Below are 24,900 nucleotides of genomic sequence, written 5' to 3'. Positions count from 1 at the left end.
AGCTATTTTCCTCCAGCCCAGTTTCAAGAGTGCCACCCTATTGAAACATAAGTCCCAAAACTTTATCATCCAACTCAATAAATTGTTCTCGCAGCACAATTTTGCAATACATTTCATAACTCTTTTTTTTTCTAAATAACATTGCTAAATAAATAACTAACGTTTCTCAAGTGTTATTATGCTACCAAAATCTACTAAATAAACAATGCAAAGTTCATTTAATGTATATAGATATACATATATAAATCCCTCTATTTATGAGTATGCTTCTAACCACCTCAAAATTTATTTAATACAAATTTTGGTGCCACCAACCTCACCCTATAGCTTCCTCCGATCCCTCTACCTAATCAGCAACTGCTTCCTCTAAAGAATAAAAATGGGAGTCGAATACATTGGAATGGAGATTCTTTTAACCACATCATGTCAATTGCTCAATGACGGCTAATATTAAACAAATTTCAAATTTCTTACGGTATGCCAAGAAATTATGTATTAATTTCTATTTCCTTATAATATTTTGAAAAACCGATCATTCACATGTCACAACACTTCATTGAAAACTAACAAAATCAAACCCGGGTATGAGAGGGGAAATGAAGAGGCGGCGTGTTATGAGATATATGTTCAGAATCCATGCAACTTCATATCATAAATCTAAACAGAAATATAATATCTCCTTATACAGCTGTAACCTGTATAATTAAAATCTTAAATGACCCCACAGGGACCACTTACGGGTTCGGAATTTTGGCAGAATTTAAACAGACACAAAAATATAAATACCAATGTCATAGAGCAGATATGATGAAACGGAAGATATTATGGCAAGTGACATAAAGCAATCACACTTAGTAGCAGCTCCAGCGGCAGAAAGCTATATTTGCTCTTCCATCAGCGGCAGCAGGTGGCTATCAAACACATTCAACACACGTGCACATGCTCCCGATACTGGTGGTGGTGGCAAAGCTGACCCAGAGATTTTAAAAAGCAGCTGAGGGGCAGTCGGGAACACAGACAAAAATTCCCCATATTAAAGCAAATATTTCCCCCCGTAAGAGTGACAACATTATACCCATAAAGAAATTTAGTATTCACAAAAGTCGTGCATCTAGCTCCATAAACAAAAATAAACATTAAATAAAAAGAAAAGTCTTTTCTGTACTTTTGCTGAGGGGAGAGGGAGCTGTTACCGTGTTTTCTGTTTTATACGATGTATTTTTCTTCCGTTTCTCAATCATATTTATCCTAAATATGCCTCGAGCAATCATTTCCCATTGTGCCATAAGTAAAGACTTAGACCATTCTTAGAATCCTGCTTCACGTGTCCCTCTTAATATGAGCTCTTCAAAAACACACAAAGTGCTAATGCACGTCTAAAACTCTAATTTCTTGCTGGAATGGAGTGAAGTGAACCTTGAATTCCAACTTGACCAGTACCCTCACCAGTGGAGAGCTGCAATGGACTACTCAAATCCCCAAATGTAGATCTATGTTGTTGTGAAGTATCATGTAGAACCTCTAGTGCTCCTGGACCATCATAGTTACTAGTCTCCAAAGCAATATTGTGTACTTGTTCAGCCAGTATGTCCGGATTCGACTCTCCAGGGGTTGTAGCATTAGAAAACTGAACAGGAGGCATGAGCCATCTCCTCCAATCATTTCGTCTCCTTATTTTGTCACCCTATAATAAAATGACAGTGAGAAATTTTAAAACAGCTTTAATAAATGATAGAATAAAACAAAAAATAAAAATAACTTTTCCCTAAATACTACCAATGAAATCTTGTCAACACTCAAACTCAAATCTGCAGACAGTATTCGAAGAATTTACCTGCACCTCAACAGCAGATGAATTTCGAACAGCCTCTAATATCATCTGGATATTGTCAGTCAAATACATAACCTGACAGATAAAAATATTCATTATTGGATAAACAATATGCTAATGCTACAAATAATTCATCATTGAGTGGTGAGTATCAAATTAATTCCGTAATTGGGTAAAGAAATAATGCTACAACTCAAGTAGGAGAAATTATTAAATTAATGCATCACTTGAACTGCAACGTTACAAATTTTGTATGTTAATTGAGGAACTGCAACACTAAAATAGTGACCATTAAAAAGTACTAAAATTGGAGTCCAAACAGCACCTAACATAATCTGCATATTGCAAGTCAAATGCATAAACCAGAGAGAAAAAAAAAAACCATTCATCATTGGTAACAAATAAGGCCACACTACTCGCATCCAAATAGAAGAGATTTAAATGAATGCATAACTTGAACTGAAGCATTACGAAATTAATTTGATATTCAACACTAAACTAGTCACCAATACAAACTTCAAAACCTGTACACTAAAAGTCGTTATACTCTAAACAATCACACGCATTCACTACCCATTGCCATTTCACCAGTCATAATTAAGATTCTAGATGTTTAGTGAGATCAACTTCTGTATACACCAGAGAGTAAAATGTTTCAAGTTTAGCCAAAAGGGAAAAAAGTCTAAACCAAATATACATTGAACTATAAATAACAAACCATAAAGCCTTATGATCCACCCTTGGTGTATAGGCATAATATCACGTGCTTGACAGTAATTATATCCATTAACTACAACAATTGTAAAGTAACAGTGTCTCCATGTCAACATACATTTCCCACCACTAGACATATATCATTAAGGATGAAAAATAATTCGGAACTAAAGTTTGATTATTTCTTTTTCACCTTTTTTCTGTTCTCTTGGATTTAAAAATCAATACTCTTTCGATGTATTATGCATAACCTCAATTTGACTACCAAACTCAAGCTTTCAGTTCCGCTATCCTTTTTATTTGAGAATAAACACAAGCAATTTGATATAAATGGTGCTGTTAAAAAAATGGATATAAAAGGTTAGGAAAAGACTTGGAATACGGAGAGAATAAGGCTGTAGTAAAAAAATTGAACAACAATAAGTTTTTATTTACTTAACCAGAACCTAACTTAACCTTTAAAACAGATCCAATCCATGTGTTTAAAATTTTCCCTGCAGTAACTTTTTTGTTTTCCAAGTTAATTTTTTAATACAAAACAAAATTATCAAAACATGAGTCCATATTCCTTAAACAGAACATCATTACTACATAATAGAGAAAGTTAGTGTAGGACTGAACTTTGAAAAAAAAAATCAAAGACCAAAACTTGAATCCCCCAAAACTATAAGGACTATCTACCAAATAAAATCAAAGTAGGGTGCGAAAATCGGAGAACTTACAATATACACATTGTTACTTCAATGATTTTAATGCAAAAACTTGATTTAGAGTCATGTTTTTCCCCAGTCGTTGACATGCTTTCTACTGAAATGGTGCAGACTGTGCAGCCATATACATGCTACCAATATTTGTAATCCAATGAATGTATGGAAAGGGCAACTAAGGTAAGACGTAATTTGATCAAAATAAGAACACTCCAGCTGTCTTTTACAGGATTGAAACACGCCAATCAGTCAATCCAGTAGAAGACAAGTGGTCATTAGATACAATTTAATCCATCTCCACTAAAGTAGGTTAATCATTATGCGTTTTTCAAAAGCATATATTTTATGAGTCAGTGAAAAAACAAAACAATCTATCTATTTCTCCTTCATAACTCACTTTGTTGAAGCCTGCAATTAATTTAATGGGAACCCAGCCCTGGTCATCCATGTTCTGCCGCAAGAACGTATCTTTAATTAAATTCTCATTACTGCGATAGACAAGTTGTGGTACAACTACAGTCAGCTTTCGGAACCGATTGAAGACAACAAACTAACAAAAACAAAACACCGAAAGACCAAAGTAAAAACAGTACCTAAAATAGTAGTCAATCTGGGTGACTATCTTATTTTGCAACTGAGGGTCAGGACCTGTAAAGAACAGGGGATGATGTGGCATGGGAGGCACAAAAGGAACACTTCTCAGTGAATCTGGGGGTGGAGGTGGAGCTGCAACAAACACCACCGGAGGTGACAGTTCTGGAAATGAATACAGTCATCAGAGCATGTTCTGTGTTGAAAGAAATCACCATAACATTAATACACCATACCATGGAATCCAATATGGCCACCAAAAGGCCGCATTGGTGATGGATGAAAAAATTGAGTAGAGTTAGGAGGCGGAGGTGGCCGTATAAATCTTGGAACAACTCGTGGAGGGACATTGGTATCTCTACTTCCGAAACTTCTATTATTATTCCATTCTTGGCGCCTGTTCCCATAGTTATGATGGTGAGAACCATCTCCGCGCTGATGTGGACCACCATTTCGATTTCTAAACGAATTACGCTGCTGCGGATGATCATTGGACACAAAACCACCTCTCTGTGTGTGGTCCTTTGGAGAGGAGTTATGGGACCCAGTTGCAGCTACCGAAGCCTGGGGTGACTGGCCACCATTCGAAGACGCATTTGAACTGTGATTTTTCACTGATTTCTGCCGAGTTGACGCCACACTGTTGGTACTCTCGGTGCTTGTATTATCACTGACTTCCCTCTGAAGAGAGGAGGAAGAAGACGCACTTCCCAAAACCTGCAATCAGCAATTAACAATAGCAATGTCGTTGCACATACACACTAACCATATAGGCCAACAAAGTTCACAGTCCATCTAGTTGTTAATACACATAAACTAATCCAGTACCGATTTCCACACACTTTAACAGGCACATACATGCATTTTCCAAATTGTACCACATAACTACCTCCGTATATTAGTATAATCAAGCCACTTAACACCATCAGAACACACGAAAAATCAATTCGACAACGCAAAAAAAAAAAAAAAAAAAAAACTAGCCTCAACCGTATGGAACACTAAAAATTGCAGCAATTTTTTAATCGTCAAACTGATTATTAAAATAACAGAAAAAATAGATTGAATGGCAGAAGAACAAAACCTGCAACTGTGGCACAGAAGATCCATCCAACAAACCCTTCGCCGATTCCGATTTCATTGCAGCTCTTGTTGACACCGACAACGCCGGCCACGAAAGCGCGTCAATCACCGGCTGGGCCTCGGAAGCCGCCGCGCCATTAGGAGAAGGCTTGTTCCAAACAGGCCTCTTCGCTGCGCCGCCATTGTCCGAACTCTCCACGGCGGAGCTAAAATCGTCCGCCGTCGAGACAGTGGAATGGAAAGCCTCCGTCACCTGATACGGCGCGGCGGGAGATGACGACGGAGGCACCGCAACGGGCTCCGATTCGCCGCGCACAACTTGGTTCCACGGCGAAGAAGCAGTCAGGCGCGCGGCGCGGCGCGGTTGGTGGTTATCGGAGGAATGGCGAGGGGAATGGTTACCGGTCATAGCCATAAAAAACGTTTAGGGTTAATATCTCAGTCGACAAGATGATCGACGTGACGACGACGAGGATTCGATTCGCAGAGAGTGTTGGCTGCGATTCTCACGAATGTCCCGAGCGAAATGCAGTAGATTAGGGTTCCAAAAATTGTGCGATCTGATCGCAAGGTAGAAGAACCTTGGTTCGTTTGTGTGCGTGGGAGAAAAGAATGCGTTTCAGACGAAAGATTGTTGCGCAACGCTTCTGATGCCAGGTTTTCTTCTTCTGCAGCGCGCGAGATTACGGAAATGCCCCCGCGTTATTTCCATTCTCTTTCCGTTACGACTTTCGCTTTTGGCGTCCTTGCTCAGTTACTGTGACTGCCGTTAAATTTCCCACTCTCTCTCTGCGTCTTTTTCTGTCCCAAACCCAATTACATTTGCGCGCTCTAATTAAATAATTTTTAGTATCACACCTTCCACTTGCTTGCACAACCATTAAATCAATTAATTAATCACACAGCTAATAATAATATTGTTACTTTTTTTCAACTATGTGTTTTTCTTGGGCCAGAAAAAAGGTGTTTGCATTTTCCACGTAGCTTTAGTCCGAAGAAAAAGCTAAGCCAAATAACATGCTACTGCACTCATAATTTCCCAGTAACATGCAATTAAATTAAATGATGCATTTTTGTTTATTTTAATCAATTCTACTATCGTAATTAAGTGGTAACTTGTCATCATTCTTTGTCATGTTAGTATAATGTATAAAAAGTGAATGAGTTTTTTTAAGGAGATCATAGTAAATTTAAAAGTTTTTTCAATGTGACTTTTGGGTTTTATTTTACTTTGCTATGACTTTTGAAGTATTTATGACACAACGTGGTCCTATGAAATAAACCAACAGCACCATAAATTGTTAACTTTATAATAGGTAGACTGAAAGATGGGCACACAAACCTAACAAAACCACCTTGCGATTCTCACTTAAGAAAAAAAAAATTGTTTAATATTTGTCAGCTATTTGACATTTATGCAATGATAAAATGATTATAAAAAAAATAAACTTTTATACTTGTAAAGGAAAAAATAAGTGAAAAATAGTAAAAGATATTATCAAATAAGAATAAAAAAATTTTGAGTGTGAAAATAGCATTGTCCATCACTGAAATCCTCACCTGTTAATGATTTCTAGAAATTTGGCTTTGGGAAATTGTTTCAAATGAATTATAGCTAGTCTTTCCATAAGGCTACTTCAATAGCAAGGAGAATGAGTAAAGTATGGTGTGAGTCAACAACATTTAATTTTATTAAGTGATGAAATGGTGCAAAACTATTTTAAATTCCACGTCATTTAATTATGAAGTTACAAAATTTAACTAAGAAATTCCGTATTTTATTTTACGATGAATAATTTGTGTTTATATTTTATTAACAAATCAGAAATCATAGGTCATAATATTTATTTGAAAGAAAAGATCTATCCAGAATTTGTTTATCTCTCTTGTATGGCAAATTCATTTTACTAATTTTGTTTTTCATATATAAATTTTGAATCCAAAACTTTGTGACACTAACCAGACAAATTTCATTCTAAAATCTACATTAGAAATATGATACATTAATAAATTTATTTTAAAAATAATAAGATATAATATATGGTATAGATATATTAAAAAATGTACAATAAATATTTAAAATATAATAAATATATGATTGTTATTGTGTGAATCTAAATTAAAATCATATATATCAAAGTTGTCAACCTAAAAAGTTATAAATTATGTTATTATGAAAATATTATTACTTTATAGACTAGATACTTCATTGATATACGAAAATTCTCAATTATAAACAAAAAATAGTTAGTCACTATAATGACTAATTTAGATACCAAATCATAAAAAGAATTATTGGTTACTAAAATATTCATTATTATAAATAAAAAATTATAATTGTCATTAGATTAGTCACTACTTAATTAGAAACTAATTTATTTTGGTAGCCAATAGTTATGTAGCTAATTTTTAGTAACTAATTTTCTTTGGTAGCTAAAACCAATATATATAGTTTTAAAAACCAATTTAGTTACCAGTTATAATTTTTTATTCATAATAATAACTATTTTAGTAACCAATAATTTTAGTTTTGTAAATTAATATCTAAGTTGATAAATGTATTTGTTAATAATTGTTAGTCGCAATTTATAAGTTTTATTCAATAATATATTGATAAAATATCATAAAATATCATATAGAAATATATGTAAAATACTTATACGTTACTTATATTAAAGTATTTGTGCATCACATCTCTTCACAAAATGATGAACCAAATTTTAGTAAAAAAACAAAAAAACAAAAATCCAATTAATTAAGAAATGACACTTGTTAGATTGATGGGGATTTCTTCATGTACTCCATATTTTCTTTCCACACCTTTTTTTTTTATTTCAATTATACTAATGTTTGTAATTGTTGTTGGATCTTGCAATTCATAGATATTTCATATTACATAAACCGACGTGTAAAAATAATAATTTTACACACTATAAATTCCACAATATGTAATGAAATTTTATATTACGGATCGTATAATTTTTACGATAATTTTAAATTATGGATCGTACAATCCTCGATGGATTATGAATTATTTTGGTGTTGAATCCTTGAGATTTTGTTTTGCTGTGAACTACTTGGACGTGGTTTACCAGTTTTGTTTTAATTAGTTAATTGGTGTGTTGTTTACCAGTTTTATTTTAATTATTTAATTGGTGTTTTTTGTCTCTTCTCTTGGAATGTTTAGAAAGGTGTAAATGGTGCGTGTCCCGTATTGACTTTTAACTTTACTTGTGGAGACACAGTAAGAAAATATGGAGGTGCAGGAAGAAGTTCCTATATTGATGGATATTTTTTTCTTCCCAACTTTTTTTTTTCATAAGAATTCAATCTAGCCAATACAAAATCGGGTTTAGTTTTTTTCTTGTCCAATTGCTCCAAGCAGCCCAACGGACTGGCGCAAAACTTGAACTATACCTTTTTAGAAAAATTATTTAAGCCTGATCGACTCCTATATTATTATATATTCTTTATCCAATGTTATATCACTATCAATAAACTTATTTTTTTACCCTAATTTTTTATTTATTCGATCCTTTAGATTTTTAAATAAATTAAATTTTATCTTTTAGTTTAAATTAACTGTTTGAACAAACTTATCCAGAAACATATGAAAAAATCAAATTACTTTCTTATCGGTTAATTTATACAAATTTATTTTTTTTTTTAAAAAGCATGCAGAGAAATTTATAGAAATTAAAGTATACATAATTTAATTTTATCCACGAAATAAACTCACTAAAACATCTATAAAATTGTTAGAGTAGAGCGGTACAGATGTCAAGACGGGTTAGCCTGGCCTGTTTTGACCTGTCTCGTTGGCTCGCCAAAAATGGGGCGGATCAGACTGGTCTATCACAACAAAATAAATTGAATTTTGTAACTCGTTCCGTCTCAAGGTGGGTCAGCAAGTCGGCGGCCGACCTGTCACTTTTTTTTTTAATTTTCTTTTCACTTTTTAAAATTTGTTGTTTACAAATTTTGTTATCTATAAAAACTATTTTGTATAATATAAAAAAATATTTAATAATTTTTTATTTTTAAATATTTAAAAAAAACGGGTTGGTGAATAAGGAGGGTTGGCTCACCACTTTAGCAGGTTAGGCGGGCTAGCCCGGATCACGGCAGGTTGGCAGGTTGAAAATTTCAACTCGTTCACCTTTTACTTGGCAGACTAACGTATTTTACTTACTTTAATGTACTTATATATTGTTGATAATGTCACTAAAATAGTTTGAATAGTCAATGATGGAAGTTATTTTTTGTTCTACAATTAATGTGACGATTAAACAAGAATGTTGTTGATAGAAAACTTCTAAATAAGTGAAGTAACAAAGTTTTTTGTTTTTTTTTAAAAAAACTAAGGAAATGAAAAATTAATAATTATTTATTAAAGTTTTGTAATAAAATCGTTACTTTATTATATTAAAAATAAAAGATGTCAATACTTTTTCGAATTAACTATTTATCGCATCAAATCATATCACATCAAATTTACATTATTGTGACTTTCATTTATATGTTTAACATATTTACGTTATCCTTTACACAACACTTATTCCTATAACTCAACAGAAATTATGCAATTGAATAAAGTTTTTCTTTATAAAAGCTAAAGTATGTATCTTTATAGTAAAATAACTTTTATTTATTTTATCATTTTAAAAGAAAATTGAGATAGTCACAAGTTCTTAAAATGTTGATTAAAGTCATTGTTCACACTTATACATCAAAACACAATAAAAAAACACATCCTATTGTCATGTAAATGTCTTAAACAAATATTTATCACAATCACTTCAATACATATAACACCATAGTAATAATAATCATATAAAACAATAACTACCCTCCCCATATATATACAACCAATATAAAATCCATAACATATTATTTAACAAGTTTTTTTTTTTATTTACAACTTTTTTACTAAACAAACTCCCCACTTATAAAAAATGGATTTACAACCAATAAACCTTTTTCGAAAAATTCCATTATATGCAATAATGATAAGAAAAAAAGGAAAAATACAAGATCAAGAAATGAGAGACCATCCATTCGTATTTTTGACATTTACTTCAATTAAGTTATTAAGTTTATCTCTTATCCACATATATTACATTTTTGTAACTGTAATAAACTCAACACATAGCACTTTTATTATTTATTTTTTTATAATATATGCTTTTAATTTTCTTTTATTTTTGTGAATGTTTGACCTAAATAAACATCATTTACGTAAGAAAGGTTTCGAAGCCCCAAATCCCCTTGAAATTTGGAGGTTTCTTAACTCCTTTTCGTGGGAGCCATGGAAGAGAAAGATTGGGATGACGAGGAGTGCGATGACACTCTCACCATGACCACCGTTTCACGCCACTGTTTCGGCGACGATTCTGAATCTCCGAGCTTCTCCATCTCCATCATCGAGGTTCTTCACTTCAAAACATCTCTCCACAACTTGAATTTTCCAGTCAACTAACGATTACTCTTCTTCTGTTATTTCCGTGGCTTCAACGCAGAACATGAAGGAAGATTATGGCCTATTCGTCTGGCCCTGCAGCGTAGTTCTTGCCGAGTACGTGTGGCAGCAGAAGCATCGGTTTTCAGGCGCCACCGTAGTTGAGGTTCGTCTTATTATTTCAGATTTGTGCTATTGTGTCATTTATTATCGTTTTTTTTTTCTTATTATATTCGTGCAGCTAGGTGCTGGAACTTCCTTGCCTGGCTTGGTTGCTGCAAAACTCGGTGCTCGTGTCACTCTTACAGATAACTCCACCAGATTAGAGGTGTTACATTACTACCATCCAATTATTGTTATCCGAAAAAGAAACATATTTTTGTTCCCTTTATTTCTGTAAATATTGATTTTGATTCCTAGAGTTTCAAATCAATCAATTTAATCTCTTTAACTTGGGAAAATATGGGAATTTGGTAAATTTTTAAACTTTGTAATGATAAAAAAAACTACCACTGAATGTTTAAGTTAGTTTAAGTATGCAAATGAATGAACTAAAGTATCGTATTTTCAATGTAAGAGGATTAATCTTTTCAATTTGAAATTGAGGGTCTAAAGCCTAGTCGGCTAACAGTGTTTGGCTTTTAGTCTGTCTGGATATGCAGATGCGATGTTGATAAATACTTGGAAGGAGAACTTTGTTGTTCATTGGATTCTTATCCAGTTTGAATAAATTGTTTTTCATTTGAAGATATATGTGATCTTTAAAATAAATAAAGTAATTGCCAACATGACTCTGTTCTTCATTAACCGTATTCTTATATGATTATTGTAAGCAAATGATTAAATTATTGACCGGATCCCGAAATTTAGCAGATATACTATCAGTTGACTGCATCATGTTATGTTTTGAACTTGCAGGTGCTTGACAACATGAGAAGAGTTTGTGAGTTGAACAAGCTTGAGTGCAATGTAAGCTATCATTATAGTGATTGTTTCAACATGTTCCAAATAACGAAGTCTGTGGTGAAAATGTGCGTTGAATGTGTTAATGTTTCAGTAGAATATTATGGAAGTCTATGTTTAGCATGGAATTTCCTAAAGGTGGTGACGAGTGGAAGCTTAATGCTTATTTGTGGATGTTCATGATGTTGAAATTTTATATATTGTTAATTGTTTATGTTTTCTGAATGTTTTGGCTTCTATTTATAGGTGTTGGGATTGACGTGGGGTGTTTGGGATGCACCGTTATTCAGTTTACAGCCCACACTTATTCTAGGGGCCGATGTGTTGTACGATTCAAATGGTGAGACGAAAAAGGAGTGCATTACTCATTACCTTATGGGTCGCCTTCCTCTGTGAATTGGACTGAAGTTTGATTTTTGCACTTTATTCAGCCTTTGATGACCTCTTTGCTACTGTGACATTCTTGCTCCAAAATTCTCCTGGGTCGATTTTTATAACGTCATACCATAATCGAAGGTACCTTTCATTCTAATATGATCCTCTGAACTAGTGAGGAAATTTCGTTGTTACTCCATAAGCAGAATATTTAATTTAGCTAATTAATTACTTTCAGTGGGCACCACCTTATTGAGTTTTTGATGGGAAAATGGGGCTTAAAGTGTTTGAAACTTCTTGACGGGTTTTCCTTCCTTCCACCCGACAAAGCATCACTACTAAGCGGTAACATTCAATTGGCAGAGATAGCTCCTATCTCAAAAGATAATGCTTGAGGTAGCTCAAAACTGTGAAAAAAATTAGCAGTTTTTTTGGGTCGGGCGGCTGTTGTTATATAAATTCTTGTTGCTCTCTTGCATCTCATATCTATATGATCAAGAAATTGTTTAGGCCATGATCACGCTACAGAAATGCCTCCTAAAATGGATATCATATCATACTTTTCTGCTATACATTAGATGAAGAAAAAACTATTTCTTTTTATTTTGTGGTTCCTTAATCTTGAGAAATGGTGTAAGGCAATAATCTTTGTGGATGGGGAACTGGGATAGCAATTGTTGATGAAAATTTTAGTGTTTTTAGTACTACATGTTTTTGAAATATATTTGGGCTAGGTTTAATTTACATCTAAGATCACTTGGTGTGTTGTTACTCATTTGTAAAAGGATGTTTACAGGTTGATATTTGCAGTGCTGTCAAGTGGCTAGAGCCTGAAAACCACATATAATTATTGAGTTGATTATTTAAGAAAATTTTCTTTTGCAATGAAGGTAATCACATTCTTCGCAACATTTCATCCTATATCTCAGAAACAACATCTAGCAACCAATAATAGTTTTGGAAGGAAAATGGGAAAGTGAACGCTCAAACATGAACTATGCCTAAAAGTACCGTACGCCCCAATAACGTTGTTTGAGGATACATGATAAGACTTAGTAGCATTATTACAACGGAAGAAAATCATATCTGCCATTTCCAAATCGTAGTCTTTTGTGAGTTAAGTTTGTTTGGCTTGATTGTCACAAAAGTTGAGCTCTTAATTTTTACCTTGACTTTCATCCTTTGATTAAGCAGGGATACCTTCATTTGTCCGGCGGAACCTTGCTTGACTCATTACTCAAGACTACCAAAATGATATTTATAACTACTAAATTAATTTCCCAAGACATGATTTATATATTATTAACTTGAGATAAATATACCAATTTCTTTTTTGTGGAGGAAAAAGATGCAATATTCTTGCCCATATGGGAACTTTGTTCCACCAATTTCGTACTGAATAACTTGTATGCAACATCAACTTTCAAATTGATTTAATTTTTTAATTGACCACTCTGCAGTCCTTCCTAACCTCTTGTCCCCCGTTGATGCTACTCATTTTGATCATGGACTTTGCGAAAGCCTGATTAAATGCCTTTTGTGAGGTGGCAAACTTCGTAACCAGATTCTTGGTGTCTGGGTTATCAAGCAAAGCTTGATCAGAAGAAAACAAGCCTTTATGTTGGAGGATCAACCTGTAATATGTATTGTCGAAAGTTGCTGAAGAAGGGTCCATAGTGGTGCCTGCATTTTTTGCCAGATTTTTTAGTGGACAAATTGATTTCAGTTTTTCTGCAAATGACGGATTTAATGAAGGGTCAATATCATGTGTAGCATTGAAGCTGTGGAGTCTGCTCTTGAAAGATGAGCAATGAGAGAAACCCAGAGTATGCCCCCCTACACGATTTAAAAGATATTTAGTCTAAACTCTATTTAGATATAGATTGGAATAAATGAAAAATGTTAAGTTTTGGTAGTTTTGACTTTAGGGATGACTTACCTGACAGAGCTACCAAGTCTTCCCCAGACAGTCCTCTTTGAGAGAAGCTTTGCCGCAGTTGTGATAAGTTGAAGGTTGGACCTGGTAACTTTATGGTTTCACTGGCCTTAGATGTTCTTCCATCCTTTCTTCCTTTAGGAACATCCCATGTAGGTCCTCCAGACTGTAGAATATATTTGTACCATTAGTCAAGACTTGCACATACAAGTTACCTTAGCTGCATTTATCAATTCTCAAAGACATAACAGCTGTTTAGACTTTAAATGATGAGAAAGTTGGTTCTTTAAGTAGATTGCTTACCAGAAAAACTGCGTCCCTTGCTGCCAGAGCTAGGATATCAGCACAAGAGACCACACCAGGGCATGCAGCTTCTAATGCTTTCTTTGCTGCATCAATGACATAGAATGCATGCAAAGAAACGTTTGGTGGCCCATCTTTTTCTGCTTTATTGTTTCCTTTTGAATTTAACAGCACGGAGGCATCACACCCCTTCAAGAAAACAGGGGAACAAATAAAAAAAAATGATTTTCTTAATGACACATCAAATGAAGCAGAAACAGACACTCAAGATGTAAGGAGGGAGTCAAAATTCTGTTACCCGAATGAAACAATCATGGAAGTGCATTCGAAGAAGTGCTGCTGGAACAGTTTTGTCCTTAGCAGTGGCATCCTTCACTGCCTTCGCAACAATGCACTCCGCTTTAGGGCATGTATTTTCATAGTAGTTTAAGCTCAGTGACTTTCCGGTAGAGACCACTGAAAGCATGATGACCAAGTTCAAGAAAGCAACCATGGTAGCCATGCCAATTTGAGTACTTTGATGATTTTTAGCTTTTAGCCGTGGAAATTAACGATGGGGGAAGTGGTCATTTATAGAGATAAAAAGAGCTGAATCATTGTATGAGATATCGTGGCACAAGAAATCAATTCGTTAAGAAGTACTGTCAATGAAGAGTAGTAATGTTGAAGCATTCTCGTTACAAAAAGACAATCCACTTTATGGTCCGTGGACTAAATGAAGGTTATTAAACTTTTCTAGTAGCTTTCTGTGGCTTATGATATGTGATGGTCCTCTTTTATTACTTTTTTCACGTTACTCTGGATCAGAATAATGTAATTACATATTCATGCTAAATCCAGGCTTAAGCTATAGTTTCATGGTCTCCTCTCATCAAGGGTACGGTTGGTAAGATCACAATTTCATCCCCTACTCCATAATGCACCATTATGATTCATCGATTATGACAATTACACTTGGTCTTCTCATATTTGTGATAGAGCAATTGAGATATCAAGTTTAGACTTTTTGACGGAAATTGAGGACAACAGCCTCATGCCCAATAGTACATGTGCTTTTCTATTTCACTGTAATGTTTGTATCTTTTGTGCTTTTTTTTTTTGTGGTGAAACTCATTTATGATTATTTAAAATTATTTTCATAATTTGTGAGAGAAAAGCACTTCATGTTTCTTTCTTTTGGGTTTTAACTTTTTTTAGAAAGTGTTTATATCAATTCCTTGTAGAGATCTAATTGAAAATAAATCTTTTTTTTTTTTTTAAATGGCAGGACACAGAAGTAACAAGCAAAGGAAACTGCGCCTCAGATATAGGAATGTATGCGGTAGTTAAGGTTGAGCCATCGTAATTTTTGTTTTTTCTTTTTGTGCCAAAGCTTGCATTGCAAGTCTTTGTTAGTTATAATGGTAGCCAGGTCTTATCAAAACAACAATTATTATTGTAGGAGCTTTCCTGCTTATGTAAATCATAGTTCAGAGGAATCTAATTATTAACAGTACTAATTTGTGTCCAGACAGTCCGGTGCATTTGTAAAAAGCAAATAGTAAAATGAGATTTTCTTTATGTTTAAGATGAAAAAAAAGTAGCTTATTCAATCAGTGGTGCTATATTTACGTAATCAAGTGTCTGTAGTGCACTTTTGGCCTCAAAATGCAAGTAAATCAGCTGATTGTTTGTCCAAAGATGAATAGATGATAGATACATAGAGTTGCTGTGGTGTTGCTGGTAATGCGTGTTTGTGCAGTTCCTATGTCTCCTGAAACTGTGTATAAATCTAAGAAATTGTACTCTTAATCTTTTACTAGAATCCCATTACACTTAAATCACAATTAACACAATATGAATATTTATTTGAAGATTTAATCAGTAATTTGGTTTTAATATTTAAGTTTCTGATTAGTGTATTTTATTTTTACGTAATTGAGTATCTAATTTTTAAAAAGATTCAATCAGAGTTTCATTTTTTTGTAAAAAATATCACTATGATCCATTTTATTAAATTGACATTAATATCATTGGAAAGTATTATGTGTCAAAATTTAGATTTGTAATGTATTAAAATTTGAGTCATTTTCTATGTATCAAAAAGTGTCACATTTCAAAATACAAAGATTCTAAGATAGAACATAATTCAGATTTTAATACATGATAAACTTAGATTTTGATATGTTACATGCTAAAATAATATTTACGTCAATTTAGCAAAAGGAACTGCATCAAGTCATTTTACGAAAATAAGAATTTAATTAAGTAAAAAAATAAATATGGAAATTAAAACGAATCAAAAGGATTAAATATCAAAACAAAATTATTAGTTAAATTTTATTTAAATGAAAAATTAAACTATATTTTTACTATTTTGTTGGGACTGATTCTTTTTGGTCAGATTAAATTCCCATAAAGGATGGATGCCAATAATGTCTTTAATCTATAATTTGTCTATAAATTATAGAGGAATTTGGTTATACAATTCCGAACCAAGGACAATGATTACACAGGGAATCCTAACTATTGTATTATTACTTGATTTGAATTGTTTATAAGAAAAAGATGACAATTAATAAGATAAAGAATGTAGTAAGGCTTTTTATAAAGGTAAAGTTGTAAAGCTTTATTTTCCAAAGATCTAAAGAGGATAGCAAAATGTAAGATGATTATGTTGTGATCTTGGCTTATATTGGTGTACGATGTGATTCTAGTCCTAAACAACTCTCCCTAATCGACGTGCTGCTTATGTCAGATCATGTTTTTGGTCAAGTTATTTTACTTAATTGAAATCACGCTAATATTATTATTATTTTAAAGTAGTTGTTAAATGTTAAATTAGAAAAATAAAATATTTACACAAAAGAATTTTTAAAATAATTGTTAAGACAATTTATTTTAAATAACGATTAAAGGTAATAATAATTAAGGATAAAATTGGAATAACAAAATATGGATACAAAATAGAATATCTCTTATATATTATTAACAAAAACACAGACGTTGTCACTTCTGTGTAGTCGTATTTTTAATTTTCATAAAAATTTAAGTTAAGATCAATAAAAAATATATAATTAATTTTTAAAATAATTGTTAAATGTAAAATTAAAAAAGATATATGTACATAAAAGAAGTGTTTAAAATAACGATGTAAGACAAAGAGATTTTTAAAATAACGGTTAAAAATAATTTATTTATAAAAATTAATTTTTAAAATAAATAAAGATAAAGCTGAAATAACGAAATGTGTAAAAAAAAGATATTTTTTTTGTATATTGCTATAGATTATATAAATATATCGTTATAGATATTAATAGCAGGGCATCTTCACTCTGAATAAGTTTTTTCACTAATCTAATCTAGATAGATGTTTCTCTTTTACTTATTTTATACATTTAAATAACACGTTTTATATATTTTTTATTTCTTCTTTTTCAAAATAAAAAAGTAATTGGCAAGCAACCAATAATTGAGACCAGACAAGTTTTCATTAATTTCAAAATGACTAAAAACATATTAAACAAAAACCATTTCCTCTTAATTATCAAGAAGTCTAAACTAAAACTTTATGTTTAATTATGCCAAGCCAAAAGTAGTTAGAATGAAGAGTAATATTTAAGGAAAACTAAAGTGGTAGAGTAGTTGGTTATAACAATACCTATATTCCCTATTATGTTTCCTCCACCTTAAGTTTTTTGTCGGTATGTATTGAAGTTGCAATGAAATAGTTTTCTTATTCTGAACAAAACTTAAATATAGTTTCTATTGGCATGGTAGAAATTTTCGTTAATGATAAGCAAATGCTATCAAAATTTTAATTTTAAACTTCTGTTTCTTTATGAAAAACCTTGCATTGACGAGTGAGACTTGAGCAGAGAGAATGCACCATTTTTGTTACCTCGCTTTTCTGCATTAAAATTAGACTTAAGTATTAAAGTAACTCATAATTCTTAATATTTTCAATTCAATTTTCATTAAAAAAATTTCATATATTGAACATTTAAAATATCTTTATCTTTATCTAAATATTCTGATATTTGTGTCCCGTTAATAGAATATTGTGATTGGTAGTTTTATTTTATCGCCTTTAATTTATATATGAACTTACTTTCTTTCTTTCTGAAAACTTCTTTTATTTTTTTAAAAGTAATTTGATTGAAAATTACAAAAGATTTAAGAGAAAAAAATGTAAGTTGATCGAGAATTTAAAGAAAAACAAAAATAATGACAAAATGCTTCAATAAAAAAATTAAATATATATATATATATATAAAATAAAAATCAGTTGAAAAATATAAATTTATAAATTATTTAAAATTAAGGATGACAATGTAGGTCGGTCTGACCTGTTTAGGCCCGGCCCGCTCAATTTATGCAGGTTGCAATCACCGGCCCACTCCACACATCACTTGGTTCGCAAGCCCGCGGGTGACCCACTTTTTTTTATTTATTTATTTTTAATTCTTAAGATAAAACTTTCAATGTTTAAAAATTGGAAAACTTTAAGAAGTTCACAAAATTAAGTAAAGACTTTGGGAAGTTGGATAATAAATTGATAATTCAACATTTTCGTCATATTTATATTCATACTATGACATACATAATGTATTTTTTAAATTTTAGCACATTAAAACAATGCATAATACTTTTCTTTTCTAGTTATACAAGAATTTGAAACGTTAATGAAAGAGTCCATAGAAAAGTAACTAATATACACATGTGCAAGTTTTTTTTTATACGGACTGAAGATTTATGTGGACCGGATTATAACAGATTTACGGGTTCAACTTCTAAATTCGTCCCGCATATTTTGTGGGAAACTGCAGGCTGACCCTAATTGTCAAACCAGACCCTAATTGTCACCCCTACTTAAAATTTAAATTTATTCAAACCATAAAATTGAGTAAAGTTGTCATATGATTATTAGGTATTTTGTATTCTTTTTTACATACAGACAATACAATACGTATTTATAATTTTTTTATGATTTGGTTCATACTGAAAGTGAATATTTTATCATTTGGTGAAGAACCCATAGTGACACATTGTGATAATTTTTAATAATGTGCGTGTAGATAAGGATGAGAGATGTGATAGTGATGAGGGTGTAACTCAAGAAGAAAATGACATCTTCCTTCAAAAGATGATGCACAAAGTGAAACTGACAAATAACACAAGATCCAAGTCATAGGTGGAGAATTTGGACTTAAACAGAAGATCTTTATAATTAATTCACAAAAGTTAAATTATTATATTTCTAAATGTACTGTTAACTAATTAATGTGTGGAGAAAATAGTAGTGAGTTTTAATTTTCAAAATTAAATTCTTCCATGGTGGTAAGGAGAAAATTATTTATAATATTTATGTTTTTAATTCTTACAAGTATGACTTGACTCATCTGCATTTAGTTCCAGCAAAAACATTTGGTAGTTTTAAATTCCTCAGTCTTTTATCACTCCTTGTTCTTAATCATGGTTATTGTAACACTATCAGTAAAAGCTATTAATATAATTAAGGTAAAAGGGTATTTTAAATTAACATAATTATAAATTTTAGGTACATAATTTAATTAATTAGTATATTTATACTTTATCATAAATAAAACAAATATTTTTTTTCTTTAGAGATATAATTCATGTTTATGATATATTGAAACATTATATGAGAATAATTCAATGGTGTAACATCAAAATTAAGTAAAATATAATATTAGAATGAAAATAAATCACAATATAATAAATAATAGTGTTAAATGTGTTTTTATCCCTTAGTTTTCATCGAAAATTGAATAGATTTTTTTCAAAATATATTAATCCAATTTAATCTTCTAACTTTACAAATGCGTGAATCTAATTCTTTTAATTAAATTTGATTAAGCTTATTTTATATTTAAAACGCATCTTATGAAATTATTGTGACACATTTGATTTGTTTATATCTTTTGATACATTTTTATTTAAATAAAAATTTGTTTAAAAAAATTAAATTCGTACATTTCTAAAGTTGAAAGATTAAATTAGATATAAAATTAAAAAAAAAAACTAATTATATATTTTATTGAAAAGTAAAGAAACTAGAATAACCCTAAATAATTATTCCATTACTTAAATAAATTATACCTCTAAAAATTAGACCTATCTTAATTTAAAATATTTGTTGATATTTTACTTATACTTATTAATATTCTTCATTCGAGGACTAAAAATGACAGAAAAATATCTTTAGTGAGATTTGAAACATATAAATTTGCAGGAAATATATTTAAATATAATATTATTATAGTAGATTAAAATAATTAAAAAATATAGATAAAAAAATCATTAACAAAAAGAAACAATTATCTAGAATGCCAAAGAGGCAAGGGCAAAAAAGGGAAGGGTGCTCTTGGTGAGAGATAAAATATTCAAATAACAGGTGCTAGTGGTCTCCATCTAGCATCAAATTTTGAACCTGTGTAATTGATCTCAACAACTAACAATTTATAAATGTCTGCTGCAACACTTATTTTTCTTACAAACATTTATTGTGAAAGAGAATTAAGACCAAGTTTTCCTTTCTCACAAATTCAACAGGTTTATGGATAAATAACATCCTAAGATGTTGAAAGAAAAACTTGGCACAATTTTTCAACTTTTTGGAAATCATAAATCTTTATAGTCAATATCTGTTCATAACGTGTTGACCTGGTTTAAGCAGTTCCAGCTGGCATGACTTTCTTTCGGAATTAGCACTGTTGAATGACTTGCATTCCAGAGAGAACTCTTGTTTATATCAGTTCTTCATTTTTGCACTTTTGAATAATACTATAATGATGATTTGATTCAAATTTTATAATAGGGTCTCCCTCTGTGATATGATTATTCAAATTGATTTTTATAAGGTGTAAAAAGAAAAGACCTAACTATTGTTAAAAATTAAATGTATAGTCCATTTTCAACTATCTGTGAGGATTTGTAACTAATCTGTCAGTTTTTCTCCTGCACAATTTGATAAGGTCTTGTCTAAGTGGACTTGTCATTAACCTGTAAAGATTTGCTTTGAATGCCTTTGAGACCCAGGAAAAGTGAAGTCACAACCATGCAAACAAAATGTAAGAATGGAAATATATATTTTCTTCATAACTATACTGACATGTTTATACATTATTTACAGACTCATTATCAAATCAATGCTACTAAGTATCCAAAAATGCATAGAAATAATGTAACTCTAGTGTTGCTAAAAAAATACTAATATCAGTAATATAACACTAAATAGCCTAAGGTATGCTCAAAATATGGCCAAAAGCAAAAAAAAGGGCCACCATTAAGACAGAAGAGGGCTTTATCTTAAATGAGAGATTAGGTGAAAGTTCATTAGCCTGATTTGATGTTGCTTGAGGATTCACAGCTATGGCAGGAGGAATAGCAGAGGAGTGTGATCGATTAACAGGTAAAGTAGAGAGTTCATCATCATAACCTGTGAATAACATGTCTAATTAACAATACTAATGGAGAAAAGATGCAGTGCACTGAAGCAGTAGAGAGTGAACTTCACGTACAATTAGATTTTTTCCAACCAAGAACCATGTTGTCGCGGTCAAATACTATATTGTAACCAGTCATGAAGTTCTCTGTGTCAAAATAAATACTATGAATATTCAAGGCATGTATCAAAACATCAGCAATAACAGTGGAAGAAGTTATAGATGTTTTTGTCACATCACAGTATTGATGCAAGATTATTGAACAAAAACAGACAAGCATTGGTGAATGCTACACAATTCCAGAAGAAACAAAAGAAGATCTGATAAGAATGTAGCAGTTGTGTCTTTTTGATAAGAAGCATGAATGAATAGACCAAAATAATTGAAAGCTTTCAGAACATATTTTAGTTTCTTCAATTAAAATACTCACGTCCAATGATATTGACGTTGTTGCTTCTCACCACACCCAAACAAAGTAAGCTAATACCCTGAATCATCAGAATAAGCATTTTGATGTTACAGGCTAAATAATCATAGGATATTAATATGAATGAAAACAAGTGTTGGATTTCATGTGCTCACCTCCCCGGCGACAGTTACTATAGGATCTATGACAGTATAAGTATCTCCACCTTTCATGGTAAAATTGATGGGAACTTCAACAACCTGGTTTGAACTGCAGACAAAGTCAAAATCAATGTCTGAAGGTTTTAAAATGAAAGGGAATAGACTCTTCTTTAAGCTATAAATCACCTTAAGTCATAGCAGTACTCGAATGGGAGCTCGTCAGAAGAACTACTAGAAGATGAATGCCGTTGTAGTTTAACTACTGAATTAAACTGCAAAAATAATGGGAAAAAAATTAAAAAGTCATGTCACATTAAGGCCTAGTTACCTTCTTAACTTAACCAACTATACTACATTACTTACACTGTTAGTAATCTGCGTATAAGCTGGGTCATTTAGGTATGTGAACGAGGTACCAGAGTCAAATATTGCATGAAACTCGGTATCAGCAACATTTCCTCCCAAATTAATTTGGGATACGGTAACGTTGTAAGTAGGACTGCAAAGAAGAAAGAATGTTAAAATAAGCACTAGTTGAGTTAGGCTAAAATACTCAATATTTTTCTTCTATAGTTTCTGTTGTATGTTTCTTTTGCTTTAGCCATAAACGCAACCAGAATGAAACCAAAGACTACCTCGGCCAACATTCATTAATTTTTCTTGGGTATGTTTCGGAGAACATTGAAGTGAAAGTGATAACTTCTTGTTAGACTAAAGGGAAAGAAGAAAAAAGGATTATAACTACTTACTGCGATGCCCTAAGGTTGAATGGTGTTTTTCCTTGAACCAAGCTACTATTATCCCCAAATGTGATTCTTCCAAGACCATCAGCTCCAAAACACATTGAAAAAGAATTTGAAGTGAGGCCTTCTTTGGCTAAGATACTTGGCACAGATACATCACCCATTCCTAGTCCAAGGAGACCATTTGGGGCTGCCCCATCCAAAAAAGCACCAGTCTGAACTTGACCACAACTGCAACATATTGAATTACAAGTACCAATGAGTAGATTGTCAAAAACAAGTAAGCCCAAAAGAAGTTGATTATAACTGAGACCAATAATCAAACAGTTTAACTTCAAGGATTAGATTGGAAACTAATATACTCTTCTGTTCACAAAGGATATGGGTTAATTGGATATGATTATTACTGAGCTTATCATCATTATCAGCCTTCCTAGAACCGAACATTTTGCTACTTGAACTACTCTAAACAATCCTATAGTCCACCTTCCTAATGCAGTATGGTCAGGAATAAATTCTAACACTTCATATGTACATGTATTACCAATAAAATATCACAGTAAGATGTTGACAATTTTACCCAAAAGTAACTCGGGTATCAGCATCTTTTGCTTGATCATCGTCTGTAATTAAGTGCAGCACATCGTCCACCAGGAACCCAGAAGTTGAAGTGCCATTCGACAGATAGTTTACTTCATAAGGACAAACGCTACCAGATGAAGAGCATTGTTTCTGTGGCTCACATAAGCTGCTGTTGCACAAAACCTTTCCACTTGTGGATGATCCTCTAGGATCATAGATACTAAAATCAATTCTCTGCCAAATGAAAGTATTAAGAGAGTGTCATTAATTCAAACTTCTACATCAGTTGTGTACCCTTGTTCACAACTGATCAAGAACCCACAGAAAAACCTAGAGTAACTATCAAGAAATTCTTCAGCAACTAATAATGATGCAAATGAAGTCTCACACCAGCACTCACAAATTGCAAGCATTCAGATAAAGTATAAAATGAAAGAAAAAAGAGTTAAACTGATAAATGAGATTGCATACCTGGTTTGATATCTCTATAGCACGCACACATTTGGTACAATTGCAAGGTAACCAGAACAAGTCACTACCGGTATCCAATGCCACCAGAAACGATGAAGGTGGAGTCCCAACAGAAACATTGGCAAAATGCAAGCTGAAATTCAAATGATAGGAATTACTAAATGAATATACTACTACACACAAACCACCCAGAGCATGCCTCACAAAATTCATTCCAAAATTTCCCTTTTTTTCTTAAAAAGAAAGGACAAAGCTGCAAACAAAAGATTTTCACACAACCCAACAAAAAAAGGATTTTTCTTGGAAACCTCAAAATGTATGGTCACTGAAAAAAAGAAAAGAAGGCATATCCCCTTCAGATTCTCTTCCTGCATCTTTTAAAGCACCAAAATCACAACCCATATTCTATTCCTCTTTGCACAGATCTATATTCTCAAAATTCTAGTAAAATACTATAATCCAGAAAGCATAAAAAGTAACTTAAATTCTGCAAGTGGGTGAAGAAGCCGTACAATCCGAATGTTCCAATCTGATAAGTCTCGTTGCTGGGGACAAAAGTAAGAGGAGTATGGTGACCGCCGGCGAGACGCCGGCCCCGGAACATTCGGTCTCTGTGGGCCATGACAACATAGTACTCGCGAGTTCTCTTGTCGGGTAAGTTACCAACAACGCCGAGAACCTCCTTAACCGGATCCGAAAAGCGGTGGTGTATGTCAAAGGCGAAGGAACGAAGCGCGTGGGAAGTCTGCGAAGCTAAAGTGGTGAACGCCAGCATGAGCAGTGACAGAGAAAGAAAATTGTGTCCGTGATTATGGTGGAAACTGAAAGAAGGAGCCATGAGAGTTGTTGAAGGTGATATGTGAAAGAATGTGATATGAGAGGTTTTGCTTAGCTGAGAGATTGAACATAAGGAAATAATAAGGTTCCGTGTTTTTGTTTGTCGACTTTGGTCGTGGACGCGAAATAGAAAGAATTAAAATAAAGAAAATAAAGAAAGGGGAGAAGGGAGAAGGAAGAAACGTCAAAGGTCGGTTGAGTTTGGTTAAGCATCGTAGTTGCTTTCGGGGGATTCACATTGCCACGCTTTTGCTCCCAAACTCACCTCTTCATTTTCTCAATCAATCTTTC

The 24,900-nt window shown here is 32.4% G+C and overlaps 4 protein-coding genes across 9 annotated transcripts; 1 reads left to right on the top strand and 3 right to left on the bottom strand.

Annotated features, from left to right (window-relative positions):
- Positions 1-622: 622 nt before the first annotated feature.
- LOC114173505 (la-related protein 1C-like) lies at positions 623-5,659 on the bottom strand. Its single transcript, XM_028057956.1, has 6 exons — positions 4,928-5,659; positions 4,080-4,560; positions 3,846-4,008; positions 3,650-3,740; positions 1,835-1,906; positions 623-1,684 (listed from the first exon to the last, which is right to left on the bottom strand). Exons 1-6 carry the CDS (start codon positions 5,339-5,341, stop codon positions 1,385-1,387), a joined length of 1,521 nt encoding a protein of 506 aa, XP_027913757.1. The 5' UTR covers positions 5,342-5,659; the 3' UTR covers positions 623-1,384.
- Positions 5,660-10,150: 4,491 nt separating this feature from the next.
- Positions 10,151-15,540, top strand: LOC114170446 (methyltransferase-like protein 23). 6 transcript variants are annotated; one of them, XR_003601070.1, is made up of 8 exons: positions 10,151-10,354; positions 10,446-10,550; positions 10,626-10,712; positions 11,303-11,353; positions 11,594-11,687; positions 11,779-11,863; positions 11,961-12,612; positions 15,229-15,540. XR_003601070.1 is itself a non-coding variant. In XM_028055921.1 (8 exons), exons 1-8 carry the CDS (start codon positions 10,235-10,237, stop codon positions 15,288-15,290), a joined length of 711 nt encoding a protein of 236 aa, XP_027911722.1. In that variant the 5' UTR covers positions 10,151-10,234; the 3' UTR covers positions 15,291-15,470. The 6 variants fall into 6 exon arrangements, 5 of the variants coding, with proteins under 5 accessions (XP_027911722.1, XP_027911740.1, XP_027911750.1 ...); XM_028055921.1 differs by having other exon boundaries at positions 11,961-12,067; positions 15,229-15,470; XM_028055939.1 differs by having other exon boundaries at positions 11,961-12,118; positions 15,229-15,470.
- LOC114170435 (peroxidase 64-like) lies at positions 12,859-14,644 on the bottom strand. Its single transcript, XM_028055912.1, has 4 exons — positions 14,260-14,644; positions 13,962-14,150; positions 13,662-13,824; positions 12,859-13,558 (listed from the first exon to the last, which is right to left on the bottom strand). The coding sequence occupies exons 1-4, from the start codon at positions 14,461-14,463 to the stop codon at positions 13,164-13,166; spliced, it is 951 nt and encodes a 316-aa protein (XP_027911713.1). The 5' UTR covers positions 14,464-14,644; the 3' UTR covers positions 12,859-13,163.
- Positions 15,541-21,033: 5,493 nt separating the features above from the next.
- On the bottom strand, positions 21,034-24,900 carry LOC114174219 (aspartyl protease family protein 1-like). Its single transcript, XM_028059012.1, has 10 exons — positions 24,285-24,900; positions 23,773-23,905; positions 23,300-23,535; positions 22,726-22,950; positions 22,340-22,475; positions 22,163-22,248; positions 21,992-22,085; positions 21,840-21,897; positions 21,485-21,556; positions 21,034-21,402 (listed from the first exon to the last, which is right to left on the bottom strand). The coding sequence occupies exons 1-10, from the start codon at positions 24,608-24,610 to the stop codon at positions 21,203-21,205; spliced, it is 1,566 nt and encodes a 521-aa protein (XP_027914813.1). The 5' UTR covers positions 24,611-24,900; the 3' UTR covers positions 21,034-21,202.

This window comes from Vigna unguiculata, chromosome 2, assembly GCF_004118075.2.
Source record: "Vigna unguiculata cultivar IT97K-499-35 chromosome 2, ASM411807v1, whole genome shotgun sequence".
In the NCBI taxonomy this organism is placed as follows: domain Eukaryota; kingdom Viridiplantae; phylum Streptophyta; class Magnoliopsida; order Fabales; family Fabaceae; genus Vigna; species Vigna unguiculata.
This window is presented reverse-complemented; position numbering and strand designations above follow the sequence as displayed.

Bases quoted from the DNA above. Each gene is read 5' to 3' on its own strand.
- LOC114174219 (XM_028059012.1), bottom strand. From the start codon at position 24,610: ATGGCTCCTTCTTTCAGTTTCCACCATAATCACGGACACAATTTTCTT. The intron at 23,906-24,284 runs GTACGGCTTCTT...TTTGAATTTCAG, and splicing joins CAGATTGGAACATTCGGATT to CTTGCATTTTGCCAATGTTT. The intron at 22,249-22,339 runs GTAAGTAATGTA...TTATTTTTGCAG, and splicing joins ATACGCAGATTACTAACAGT to TTTAATTCAGTAGTTAAACT.
- LOC114170435 (XM_028055912.1), bottom strand. From the start codon at position 14,463: ATGGCTACCATGGTTGCTTTCTTGAACTTGGTCATCATGCTTTCAGTG. The intron at 13,825-13,961 runs GTAAGCAATCTA...TATATTCTACAG, and splicing joins CAAGGGACGCAGTTTTTCTG to TCTGGAGGACCTACATGGGA. The intron at 13,559-13,661 runs GTAAGTCATCCC...TAAATCGTGTAG, and splicing joins AGACTTGGTAGCTCTGTCAG to GGGGGCATACTCTGGGTTTC.
- LOC114173505 (XM_028057956.1), bottom strand. From the start codon at position 5,341: ATGGCTATGACCGGTAACCATTCCCCTCGCCATTCCTCCGATAACCAC. The intron at 4,009-4,079 runs GTATGGTGTATT...ATTCATTTCCAG, and splicing joins TGGCCATATTGGATTCCATG to AACTGTCACCTCCGGTGGTG. The intron at 3,741-3,845 runs GTACTGTTTTTA...TGTCTATCGCAG, and splicing joins CAGATTGACTACTATTTTAG to TAATGAGAATTTAATTAAAG.
- LOC114170446 (XM_028055921.1), top strand. From the start codon at position 10,235: ATGGAAGAGAAAGATTGGGATGACGAGGAGTGCGATGACACTCTCACC. The intron at 11,354-11,593 runs GTAAGCTATCAT...TTCTATTTATAG, and splicing joins TGAACAAGCTTGAGTGCAAT to GTGTTGGGATTGACGTGGGG. The intron at 11,864-11,960 runs GTACCTTTCATT...AATTACTTTCAG, and splicing joins ACGTCATACCATAATCGAAG to TGGGCACCACCTTATTGAGT.